This window comes from Hyaena hyaena, unplaced genomic scaffold (assembly GCF_003009895.1).
Source record: "Hyaena hyaena isolate Hyena2069 unplaced genomic scaffold, ASM300989v1 scaffold_402, whole genome shotgun sequence".
NCBI classification, from domain to species: Eukaryota; Metazoa; Chordata; class Mammalia; order Carnivora; family Hyaenidae; genus Hyaena; species Hyaena hyaena.
The window spans coordinates 1029204-1042451 of record NW_024081034.1 but is presented as its reverse complement, the minus strand read 5'-3'; the positions used below and the strand labels follow the sequence as shown (position 1 = coordinate 1042451).

At 45.4% G+C, this 13248-nt stretch overlaps 1 protein-coding gene across 4 annotated transcripts in view; it reads right to left on the bottom strand.

Moving 5' to 3' along the window:
• EFHC2 (EF-hand domain containing 2) overlaps nucleotides 1-13248 on the bottom strand; it is a 187243-nt gene that overhangs the window by 97258 nt on the left and 76737 nt on the right. For all 4 annotated transcript variants that reach the window (XM_039251909.1, XM_039251910.1, XM_039251911.1 and 1 more), the window contains exons 4-5: nucleotides 3844-4067; nucleotides 362-613 (exon numbers count right to left, since the gene is read on the bottom strand). In XM_039251909.1, coding sequence (XP_039107840.1) covers nucleotides 362-613; nucleotides 3844-4067 — 476 coding nt within the window. The remainder of the gene's footprint in view (nucleotides 1-361; nucleotides 614-3843; nucleotides 4068-13248) is intronic.

The window sequence follows — 13248 nt, the reverse complement described above, 5'->3', positions numbered from 1 at the left end:
TGTGTGTGTGTGTGTGTATGAGAGAGAGAGAGAGATAGAGAGAGAGAGAGAGAAGCAGAGAATCCTGAGCAGGCTCCACTGTCAGCACAGAGCCCGATGCGGGACTCGAACTCAGGCACTGAGATCACAACCTGAACCGAAACCAAGAGTCAGACAACTTAACTGACTGAGCCCTCTGCGCGCCCGTCACAGATGTACATTAACAGCACGAAATGAAAGTTTTCTGAACGCCCGTACTGATATTTGGTAGCTGGTATGTGGTCCTTACACAGTCATAACCCACCCCATCCTGGACAGTGAGTGCCGAAGGTCTTTTGGCTCCTAAGCAAACTCAGTAAGTGGTTCTGTGTCTGCTGCTCACCTTGGGGAGCTTTCTCCTCCGGAGGAACAGCGACGTGGCATCCCGGCCTGAGTTGGGTGGCATCACTTCTTTGATTTCGATGGTATCGTCACACAGAAAGTAATGCAGAACGAGTTCTCTCCGGTCGCCGAACATCGAGGCGGAGTCATCCCACACGCAGAAAAAACGTAAGACCTTCCTGTTATACTCCAGGAACTGTCTGAGGGTGTCAAAGGACTCATAGGGACGTAAGGGTTTCATGCGGTCTAGTGTCTGAAAAATGGGAAAAAAAGGTCAGTAACCGTGGTTGTGCGTAATCACTCCTGGGATACAAGCAATCAAAGCACATAGAGAGATCTTTCCCATAGACTATTCCGGGACATTTTAAAAAATTTCAGTGGACTAATACCATACGTGTATATAAGTTTTCACCTTAAAAATACAGATAATCAGGGGCGCCTGGGTGGCTCAGTGGGGTAAGCCTCCGACTTCAGCTCAGGTCACGATGTCGTGGTCCATGAGTTTGAGCCCCGCGTCGGGCTCTGTGCTGACAGCTCAGAGCCTGGAGCCTGCTTCAGAATCTGTGTCTCCCCTCATCCCGCTCACACTCTGTCTCTTTCTCTCTCTCTCTCTCTCAAAAATAAATATTTAAAAAATACAATCAAGTAGTAGGAAGATTTTAATATTAAACACTGTTTTAATACACTAAAATATACTTCTATACTGTTTTTGAAAACTGGTTTTTCTCAAAGAGTTAAAATTCTTTACTTGTTTATCTTTTAGAGAAGAGAGAGAGGAGGGGCAGAGAGACAGGGAGACAGAGAATCCCAAGCAGGCTCGGCACTGTTAGCGCAGAGCCCAATATGAGGCTCAAACTCACAAACCGCAAGATCATGACCTGAGCCAAAATCAAGAGTCGGATGCCAAACCAACTGAGCCACCCAGGCGCCCCGACCCCCTACAAAGATGTAAGATTCTCAAGAACACACAAAACTAATGTGTGGTGACAGAAATTAGAACAGTAATTGCCTCTGGGTAGGGGACTGACCAGAAAGGGGGAGAAGGGGACTTTCTTGGGGTGATGGAAATACTCCGTATCTTGATTTTTGTGTCACTTACTAGGTCGTATACATTTTTCAAAACGTGTTCATCTGTACACCTAAGATTTATATACATCTGAGCCTCTGGTAATTCTATCTCAACCCCCAAAAGACACCAGTTGGTCTTCCACTGAAAATTCCTATCAGTATATCCTTCTAATGCATCTAAGAATTTTTGTAAAAGTAAAAGGGAGCAAACAGGTCATACTTTTATTTTTCTCAAAAGCTTAAGATATCAAGGCTCCGGAAGGCCAGGAAAACAGGAACAGAGCTAATGGAGGACATGGAGGACTTTCCAAGCCACAGAGAACCACTGGCTGGGTTCTGTGCACCGCCTCCCCCCCCCCCCCCCCCCCCCCCCACGCCAGGCGTCTCTAATTCTACAGTCTTCTGGGTGTGACTTTTCTCAACTTGCATGCCCTCAGGCTTGTCTTGGAGCTAAACCTCCCCCATTCTACCTCCTGTAGCCAAACAGGATGGTCATAGAGGGAAGTGCTCACTGGGAGGGGACATACAATCCCAGATCAGGTTATACAGTCGTATTTGTAAATTCTCCAAGTGTTCTCTCTGTCCGGGGCCATCCAGGTGCAGACTGGGGGAGACGTGATGGCCTTCCGGAGGCTCTTAGCCTTCTTCTTTGCCCTGGCTCTTTACCCGAAATTATGGGAACCTCTATGCTCATCAGTTGAAAAATGGCTTCTTTGGCATTACAGGGCCTTTAAGAGATGCATTATTGATCATACACCATTGGGGCTCTTTCCAGCTTAAGTGAAACTGCTTAATTTTAACTTGATATCCGAAGGCAGCAAACACTGGAGACGTAAACGCATTAAAGTCCATATAAAAGCCTCTTACGAAACTCCTAATTTTCCACAGATTTCTATATTTATGGAAGAGCTTTCTCCCTGAGGAGCTAAACGCTAAAATCATTTTCCCCGACCTGAAAGGAAATTCTTTAAAACCCTTCTTGGCGGTGCCTGGTATTTATTCTCGATTCCTGGAACAGATTTTTTTTTCTTCATAAACCTATGGAGTGGTTCAGTGCTCTCTGTGTTTAATCCAATGCATCATCATTCATAAGCATGATCATATAATACCGACTGTTCGTGAATGAGCATGACCACATGTAAAGGCTCTATATATATCTCGAGAGGGCTGCATGCCTACAGTAACATTAAAGAATAATTCTGCCAGGGCTAGGGGGCAGGAACAGATGAACGATCCTACACGCAGCTTTTAACAAGAGACCAGCGCAGAATCAAAGGAGAATTTTATTCTAAATTTCATGCTACCTTTTGGCAGGGAAATGAATGACAAATTTCAGAAACAACAGAAATGAGACTAAACTAATCAATAGGGACAGAAATGAGAACTGTGGCTATCTGTTCCCCAGTGGAAAGAGTGACTGACTGGAAAACATCATGAGGGAACTGGGGGGGGGGGGGGGGGGGGGGGGGGGGGGGGGGGGGGGCGCGGGAATGGACACGTTCTGTGCCTCGATCTGGGTGTGGATAACACGGGTGGGTGCGCTGGTTAAGACTCCTCCGATGGTACGCTTCGTTTCTGCGTATTTTACCCTGTCTAATCCTACTTCAATAAAAAAGAAGAAGAAAATGACAGTAGTCAGATTCTGGGTAAGAAGCACAAGATTTGAGTTGAAGCCCAGGTATATGACCTTCCACTTGGACACGTGCCCTTCTGGGTCTTCAGATTACTCTGTAAAAAAACTAAATAAATAAAATTTGGGCCAGGGGATCATTAAAAAAAAAAAAAAAGACAACTTTAGAAAGACAACGATAATAGTACACACGCTGGTTCTTTCCCTCCTGTACTAACTGGGATCAGACTTTGAAGACAAATGTGCTTTTATAATGGGGTACATCAGAATCATGGCCCTTCCCACTCTTCTAGAACATCTCTACATCTGATGCCACCATCGGCAGAGCTGGGAGTCCTGAGGAAGAAGGAAAATGGTATGCCCGACGTTTAGTGCAGTCAATCAATAGTACAGAAGCAGAAATTTTCCCAGAGGTAAGCAACCACAATGGGAGAGGCAAACCGGGTAAGAGTGCACCTAACTCTTATACTGTCAGTGCCCACAAAGGCAGTCATGGGCTCTTGGAAACTGTCCCATGTGGGTGGCTCACTAGACCCCTGCTGCCTGGAAGGGAAGCTCTCTGTGGAGAGAGGTAGGGGTGGGGGCAGTGAGAGAAGACCTTCCTGCCCTGAGGTCAATACCCAGAGTTCCCTCCAGCCCCCAGGAGGACAGGATAACTCCAGTGTCTCTGACCCCAAAATTTCTTTCACATCTGCATCTGGAGTGCAACGATCCTTTACGGACAGACTCTCCTTTATCGATTCTCATTGTGAAGACAAGAACTCACGGATGTATCAACCACTTACCTCTCTCCGGGTCTTCATGTAAGGATCTTCTGGACACCGCCCTGGGGGGTTGAGTTTGACTCCTATCTTCTTCAGAAAGTTCTTTGTGAATGTATCGCAATTGTAAATCCTGAATGTCCGGCCGTAAAAGACAACGTCTATGTTAATATTGAAATGATATACGGTATAAAACTTATCTTCATCCGGAGGTGGGAGAGCAATCCGATGACGCCGGATAAAAGTCCCTATGGTGTGGAACAAGATACGACTGTTTCATTGGGTGGCTAATAAGGAAGAGGTCATAGCACATCTCAGGAACTACCCTGAACATTTTCCCAGAACGGGGAAGTGGGCAGAGGGCTGGTTCTTGGAGGCAGCATCAGTATGTTCACACTCAGAGTACCTGAGGGAGCTGAAACTTCTGCGGTCCACAGTCACTGACCAGCCTTGTATGTTATTAGTTGCCTACGTGGTCCCAGGGAAGGGCTTGAATAAACCATCAAGACTAGGGAAGGAAGAGGGGCACAAACAGAGTGACCTAAGGTGCCAGACACGGCCACCATGTCTTTCTCCAGAACAAGCATGCTCACCGTCACCCAGCAGCACTCAATGTGAGCTCACTAAACAAGGCACTAAGAGCTCAAGGTGAAGTGCTCACAAACATGCAAGCTCTTGGCTCAAAAAACAAAATTAACTAACAAGCTTCAATATGGTAGGTGCCAACGCCATCATTTACAGCTTCTATAAGCTCTATGGAACCTTCTTTCCTCTACCAACCTCTTCTCCCTCCATGTTTGATAGCCTCTGTTCAAGGACCCCCTCCCAACCACCTCTACACGGTGATGGTCGTCGGAGGCTTCGTAGTTTTAGACAGTGTTCTGGGCCAAAGGTTGTGGATCACATCCCATCATCTACTTCTAACCCTATGATGCCCATTTGCTCCTCCTCTTGAGAATATAGACCCTGGGGGTTCCCAAGTATACCCAAAACGGTGGTTTAGCCGCCGGAGGTAAAAGGGTTCCTTTCCCAGATGAGTGTACCAATGACACCATACCATACCAGCCAACTTCCCCAAATACTGCTGAAACCTGTTGCCAAGAATTATTTAGGGCTTGACATTTTATCCTACCTGCAAAGCCAACACATCAAGCCTGCCACAGTTTCACGGCTGCTGGTGGAAGACATGAGATGTCTTGGTTAGAGACAAAAGGGTAGTTATTGCTCACAGCCACAACAGCGGCCGGAACACCAGCATTTTTTTGCACCAGCTTCCCGAGCCTCAATTCCCACAGGATGACACAAGGTCCACGTCACTCCTGCCCACGCAGTGGGTTATGTGACAGGAGAGGAAACCCTGAGCTTAGAGAACCTAAATCTTTTATGATGGACAAGAAGCATCACAGGGAGGTAACATCGTTACGAGACTGGGCAGCAAGCACGTCCTCCCTTTGTTCTGGAAGGAGACACCACTCTGTCTCTCAAGGCTGTGAGCAAACCTGCACTTTGCTCCCGAGGGAGATGCTACCTCAGTCTCCCAAAGCTGCTTGTGGTATAAACATCCTAGAAGAGAGTCTAAAACAAAGAGCAGGCAACGCCTCTGTTCGTAAGATCTACCAAGAGGTAAGAGAGAATGGTCTCTCAGCATCTGTGGCTGACGCTGGCCTGAGAATCTACTCCACAACAGTAAAGAGAGAAAGAGAAGAGGTGGGAAAAAAGTCAAAGTGGCTGGTGTGACCTATGTGAGGAAGGAAGTATTTTAGTATAAAGACGTCAGGCAACTTCTTCATACTTTATAGAGCGCTGAGAATGGCACCTTTCCCCAAAGCCTAGAAATACTTGTCAATTATTCATTCCTATTCATTACGGAACGTTTCGTGAATATCTTTATGTGCCAGGAACCGTGTTGAGCTCTATTCCATTATTCTACTAATCATCTTTTCACACTGGTAAGGGGAAATTCACTCAAATGAGTTCCATCTTCTTTTCTTTGTAGCAATTTTTAATTACTTGGAACATTAAATTAAAATAATAAAACTGTAAAATTAGAACTGGCCCAGAATATCTTTAAATGCACTACATAAAAGGTGATATAATTTTACTGCAAAAAAAATTATACTTCAATTAGCCTTAATTCATGCCCCTGAAAACAGTATGCAAATTATTAAATCATTCAAGATCAGACACTTAGAACAAATTGCATACTTAAACATCTATAAAAGCATGGGCATTTCAGGTATTTTCCGAAGCCATTATATATCTCTTTAAAAATACTTATATTGTGACAGTTTTTAAGGTATATAAAAGTTATTCAATGGCCAGGAGCATCTTCGGAAATTCCATCTATCTTATATTTGTACTTCATTATAAAAATTCAAGTAAGCAGGTTATGCCGATTTCTGTTCAGTAAGACTTCAAATAGGAATCTTTTGTTTTTCCAGGCGGAAAAGGCCAGCCCACCTACAGAGCTTTTAAATAATAATAATCAGAATCAACACCATGGCCCTAGGATGTGCTTTCATACACATTTTCTCATTTAATCTTCACTAATCCCACGAGGCAGATAATGCACGAAATAGAAATATTCAACGTACGGATGAGAAGGTCAAGGTGCCGAGTGGCTGAGTGGCCGAGGTCACACCCTGACATATGGCAGAAAAGGATCTCGAAACCTGGGGTTTCAAGCTCTACGTAGATACCGGCACTTTCCACAGTTGGTGCTCCATGATGTCTCACCGAACACGAGCCACAAATTATGTAAGTGAAGGAGAGCAGGGAGTGTTCCAGGTAAAACAGGACAGGGGGCACTTGGGTGGCTCAGTCGGCTAAGGGTCCAACTCTTGATGTCAGCTCAGGTCATGATCTCATGGTTTGGGAGTTCAAGCCCCGCATCGGGTTCTGTGCTGACAAGGTGGAGGGCGCTTGGGATTCTCTCTCTCCCCACCCCCTGTCTCTGCGACCTCCCCCACTTGCACGTGTGCTCTCTCTCTCAAAATAAATAAATAATTTCTTTAAAACCCAAAGTCACAATTCCACACAAATTAGAAAACAAATGGTGGGCCCTTTGAAATGGACAGTTGCCCCTGAGAGCTTTCAATAATATATTCGTGGCATCCCTCAACTGTGTCGTTTGGGGAGCGAAATGTCTATTTCTTGATTTGCTGGGTGTCTCATAGTCCTCCATTGTAAATGGCAGGAACTCTACCAGCAAGAATTTGTTCTGGAATGCCAAAGAAATGGGCAGGATAGCAGGTCTTGGGCATACGCTGCAGAGCACCTGAGGTCAAAGTATATAAATAAAGACAATGCTCTACAAATGGAAAAACGAGAACGGAAGTACTATATCTACCCTTGAAATGTTGAAACGTTTGCCTTCCTGACTGCTCCCAAAAGACCATTTGGGCAGATGTCAGGGCATCGGGTACCTGTTTTTAAACTCCTGATCTTCATAATTTCTCTCTCTCCTCCTTTTTAAAGACCCCGGCTGACTGACTGACTGACTATGCTCTGCAAACTTTAACTTGCTAACATCTCCCTGTGGTTTAGATCAAAATGATGATACATCCATTTATATTCAGTGCATTTTCCTTTCATCCACTTGAGACCTGCTTTCGATCTTTGCCCATACCACTAAATTTGGTTTTTAGAAATTCACCTTCCAGAACTGAGACTCCCACCTCTTGCCTCTATCTTAATTTTCGGTAGGTTTCATTAAGTTTAGTGACACGGCACACCTAGGATACAGCAGAGTCTAGAGACAGGGATGTCTTAGGGGAATGAATATTTGACCAGAACTGCCACCTGCCGCTGTGTTGACTAAGTTTGTATCCTAAAAATATTAAGATCCTTCACTGTGATCAGACATGATACGGTTTCTTCTCTTATGTTCACGCTTATTCCTCCGCTAAAATGACTATTCCATTTTGATTTTTACAAAATGTCCTTCTTTGGCACTTTGGTTTTACAAGAATCACTTTTTTTTATATGTAGACAGCCTGACACCTGTCTTGTAGCAAAAGAATACAAACTTGAAAAATTCCAAGGGCGCCTGGGTGGCTCCGTCGGCTAAGCGTCCAACTTCAGCTCAGGTCGTGATTTCACAGTTCGTGAGTTCGAGCCCCGCGTCGGGCTCTGTGCGGACACCTCAGAGCCTGGGGCCTGCTTCCGGTTCTGTGTCTCCCTTTCTCTCTGCCCCTCCCCTGCTCGCTCGCTCTCCCTCAAAATAAAATAAACTTAAAAAAAAAATAATCCTATGCATGTCCCCGCTAGCCACCAAATGAGCCCCAAACACTCATATGATAGGTGCTCGAACATCCTCTTATATTATTGCCTCCTCTCCTAATTTTCCTTATACACCCTAGGATAGGCTCCTGAGTACCCCAACTCCATACCCCACCACTTTCCCACCTCTTGGTATCATGCTATCCCTCTTGGCTAATATGCCTTCACCTTCCATCTTTTTCTGGAGAGACCTATGAGGCACCACTCAATGTCTTCTCTAGTGGATCCTGGTGTTTCTTCTCCTGATCCCTCAAAGGACCTGGGGCCATTTCTGATGCCTGCACTGTGTTATGGACACTGTCTACCACTTTGCCTTTCCTATTTTCTTTCCTCCCTCCTCTCCTTTCTTTCTTCAACAAATATTTATCGAGCAGCCACCATGTACCAAACACCCGTCTTCACAGGCCAATGACTTACCTCCACTCTTAAGTTCTACTCTGCTCCATTCAATGGCAACCCCTTCCCCAAGGTCCACCCTCTGGGGTTGCCAGATTTAGTCAGCACAGTGAAATACAGGCTGCCTAATTAAATAGGAATTCTAGATCTAGAGTGAACCATTTTAGTCTAAGTGTGTCCCAGGAAATATTTCGGACACACTAAAACCTTCATTGCTTATCTGAAATTCAAATTTAACTAAGTATCTTGTATTTTATCTGCAAACATTAGCACCATCCCTCCTCCACGTTATAGGAAGCAGTACTTCGATGTACTATATGCCCAACGTGAATGAATGACGTATGAATGTCATATGCCCAATATGAATGAATAACATATGTGCGTGACATTCTGCGATTACACTTGCTTGATTAGATTATCTTACAGTATACAAAGCATGTGAGAAAATATTATGTTGAAGGGGGAAACAAGTCACTAATAGAAATCCGTGTTCTTTTTTTGTTTATTTACTTTTGAGAGAGAGAGAGAGAGCACACGCTCCAGAGTTGGGAGGGAGGAAACGGTAGGAGGACAGAGGATCCCAAATGGGCTCTGCGATGACAGCAGTGAGCCCAACACAGGGCTCACACTCACAAACCCAGAGAGCATGACCTGAGCCAAAGACGGACGCTTAACCAACTGAGCCATCCAGGAGCCCCTGGGAGTGCTCATTCCTGAATGGTCAGCTCTACAAAAGAAGAAAAGCACCTGACCTCCCATTTCATCTGGAAAACATAGACGCCCTATGGAAGTCACAGGAATACCATCAGGGCACGTCACCTAAATAGGACCCCTTGCCCCTTCCCGGGGCCCTCAGGGGGCATGAACAGGAGTCCAAGCTGGTCGAGATATGACTGAAAGAAATGCCATCTACCCCGTCCCACTGAGATCTGAGGCACTGACTCCTAAAGCTTGCTTGTTCTTTTTTCCCCAGTCATTTAATTTCGGAAAGCGTGAAGAAGAGGTTTAAGTGATTTCCTCCCCCCCACCCCCCACGGAGCCTCTGTCCAAAGGGACCTTCCTGAACCAGAATCATCCTATTAAATATTTCAAGACAGACTGGTTTCTTGCCAAGCAGCGCTTGATGATGGAGTGGTTATTCTCGTTTGCTTTCCACAGTGCTTGCTACAGCCCGCCAGGAAGCCCTGCTGACAAATTCAGTCTTGTTACAGATCGTGATGACCAGGTGTTCCGTGTATATCCCTTGAGCTGTGCCTTCCCTCCAGGGAAAACGTCCTGATTGGGAAGAGCCAATCAGAAATTCTGAAATTTTCGAGAGACTTTACAAGTCGTCTTTTACTCAGAGTCATTCCCCCCCCCCCCCGCTCCCCAGATCTTTATGAATGACACTGCCCCCTGCTTCCTTAAAAATTATTTTCAAATATGTCATGATGACGAATGTCAGTTTGCCTCTGCATTAGCTTGTGTGCTTCAACTGGAAATCAAGAGGCTGAGAGAACTGACAAGTTTTAATAAAAGCCTTTCCAGGATCCTCATGGAGGTTACCCTTCATTTTTCTTCTTGGATGGTGTAATAAAACCAAAGACTCACTAGACAGGGGCCAGTAAGCTACAGGAATAGGAGCTTTCACTTCAAAAGGAATAATAATAGGACAATGCACAGGGGCGCCTGGATGGCTCGGTCGGTTGGGCATCCGACTTTGGCTCAGGTCATGATCTCACGGTTCGTGGGTTCAAGCCCCGTGTCGGGCTATGTGCTGGTGGTGCGGAGCCTGCTTGGGATATTCTCTTTCTCTCTCAAAGTAAACCAATGAACTTTAAAAATAATAATAAAAACAATGCACTGATGAAGGTTCAGGATAGCCTGTGACTGCCAGTCTATCATTTGTGTAAAGTTGATGTCATGTGGGGAAGGTAATCGAAAATAAGCAAAGAGCTTAGTGAGGGAGTATCAGAGTAAAGCATTTAAGTGACTATAAATATAGTAAATGTCTATAAATATAACTATTAGCATAAAAACCTAAGAAAATATTTTTTGGCTACAGCAATGCTGTCACTTACATAATTAAACACACAGGTAAAACAGATGTTCATAGAATTTAAAAGTTGTGAATTTCCTTTCTGTTCTCAAGTAATTCTTCAAACTTTTTCTAATACGTTATTGTCAATCTTTACAAACAGCCTTGTAGGTGTTAAAAATGACCCTCAAGAGTCTAAAGCCTTCTTGTCCCTTTATAAAGTGTCATACTTCCAACCTTAAAAGTCTGTGGGAGTGCCTGGGTGGCTCAAGTCAGTTAAGCATCCGACTCTTGATTTCAGCTCAGGTCATGATCTCACAGGTTTGTGGGATCCAGCCCCAGATTGGGGCTCTGTGCTGACAGCTCAGAGCCTGCTTGGGATTCTCTCTCTCTGTCCCTCTCTCTCTCTGCCCCTCTCTTGCTCCTGCTCTCTCTCCCCTTAAAGAAATAAACATTAAAAACTGTTTTTAAGTCTGTGAAAATCTTTGTTTTTAAAACCAAGGCATTTCCATATTTCCTAAAAGACTCGCCGTTAAGACACAAAATTTTCGAAATAAAAAGACCCCGGGTGGATAGTATGTCAGAGTCCAAAGAATACTGAGGACAGCTCACGTCGTCTCCTTTCTCCCCCCACTAGTAAAACCAAGTGCAGGCACCAAATCAAATCCAGTCTTCTTCCCTTTTCCATCACCTCAACGGTGCCTCTCTTCCAATATGTTAGAATCCGTCTGATTCTGTTCGTGACCTGAGCACTCCCCATCCCCAGTCCACATCTCCAGTGTTGACTTTCTTCCTGAAAACACGCCCTAAGATTCTACCTGCCTGGTGGGCATCACCATATAGATGTCCCAACCCACATTCAAAGGCCTCATGGGTCAGAACAAGCATACCCTACCTCTACCTCGCTCCACGTTGTGCCTCGCTCCATGTTTCTGGGTTTTACTACTGTATCACCATCTTCTCAACAACAGAGTGAGCTCTGACGCAATCTGTTAAGGTTTAGATGAAGCGAATTCCCTCTGTAAGCCTGTTTCCTTTTCTTTAAGAGCTGACAATGGCCTACTTTAGATGGTCGTTGGGGGATTAAATGAGATGATGATACAGGACTTGATAAGGTACCTATCATTAGATAGTCCCCTTCTGCACTTTCTGTATTTAATTGTTGGTTAATGCTGATCAACTCTGCCAACCAAATATCTCTGAAGTCTTTCCTGTGTTTTCCATTTCCTACTGTCTTCGTCCTGGCTTGGACACTGAGCACTTCTGACCTGAACAACTGCAAAACTCTCGGGCTATAGTCACTTTGCTCCCTTTCCTCTCCACCCTGCTTGCCTCTTAGCTCTACAAGATGGAGGTATAGTGGGTCTTCTTACTTTGGCCCATTCTCCCAAAACCCGGCACGGTGCCTGACACAGAGTAGGCATTCAACAAGCACTTCTTGGCAATGCTGGCCGGCCCCAAATCCTTCATCCGGACACCATGAAGCTATGTGCCAAAAAAGATCAATCTTATGAGCGTTGAAGGAAATCCTTAGCACACTGCCTCATCACAACCTTATGCTCAGAGACCCAAGGTCCCCAAACTCCTCTGTTTCTCCCCATAGATCCCATTGTGGTATACCAACACGGAGGCAAGGGGCCCAGAGAAGTAGTTAGTAAGGAAAAAAGTGTATTCAACATGGGCAGAAAATCAGAAGATGGGTTAAGTAATGGTTAAGTAGAGCATGTACATGTCAAACACAGGAAGGAGGAGACAGAAGGACCAAGGGAGAATTAATTTTCTGTAGGTATTAAATATATATGAGGCACCTGGGCTCTAAATAGTCATGGCGCACTAAATATACCAGAGGCAGTACATATTCATGAGTACTCAATATTCACGAGGCCTTAATCTGGCCACTCGTTCATTGGTGACACCATTGTGGCCCCGTGGGTCCTTTCCCCAAGAAACAAATGAAACCCATGACCATTCAGGAGGCTTACTGGGGAGCTAGAGCTGTGGCCAGGCCCTCTCCGCCCGGTGTCTCCCCAACAGAGTGTGTGCCACTGGCCCAAGGTCCCTTCGGTCTGTGGTCCTCCCTGCTTGATTGAGCTTCAACTCTGGCCATCAAAACACACTATTAGCAGGAAAGGCCGATGCGGCAAAGACGGAGAAAGAGAAACTGTTGCCTGTCCCAGGATTCGGGTGGAGTAGGCCTTCCGCCGGCTTCTACCTTGTCCTGTGTGTGTGAACTTAACTCCTTTCTTTCCCCCTTGCTTCTCACTGTAGGTTTCGAACTGATTTAACACATCATGTGATGATGCATTTTTACGTGGCGCCCATGAGGCTTCTGTTCCGTGGCCTCTGGGAAAGCCTGCGTGCTTGGAGGACAGCAGTGCCGCAAGGGGATAGCCCACACGCTACTCTGGCTGCTACATAGAGAACAGACGCGGAGACAACTATCACACGGCTATCCCATTTCCCAAGGCAAGAAATAAAGGTAGCTTGGGTGAGGATGGTAGCAAAGATTCAGGAGATGTTTTGCTAGAACAAGGATGGTGGGTGTGAGCAAATAATGAACGTCAAAGGAGTTAAGACACTGTAATCGAGAGGGCAATTTCAGACCCTAAGGTATTAAAGATGGCAATATTCCGAGAGAGAGAGAGACAATAAATGCACCCAAGAATTATGGCTCCTGAGGGGTCAAAGTGGCCTTGGAAGGTCACCTACCCCACCACCACACACACATACGACCC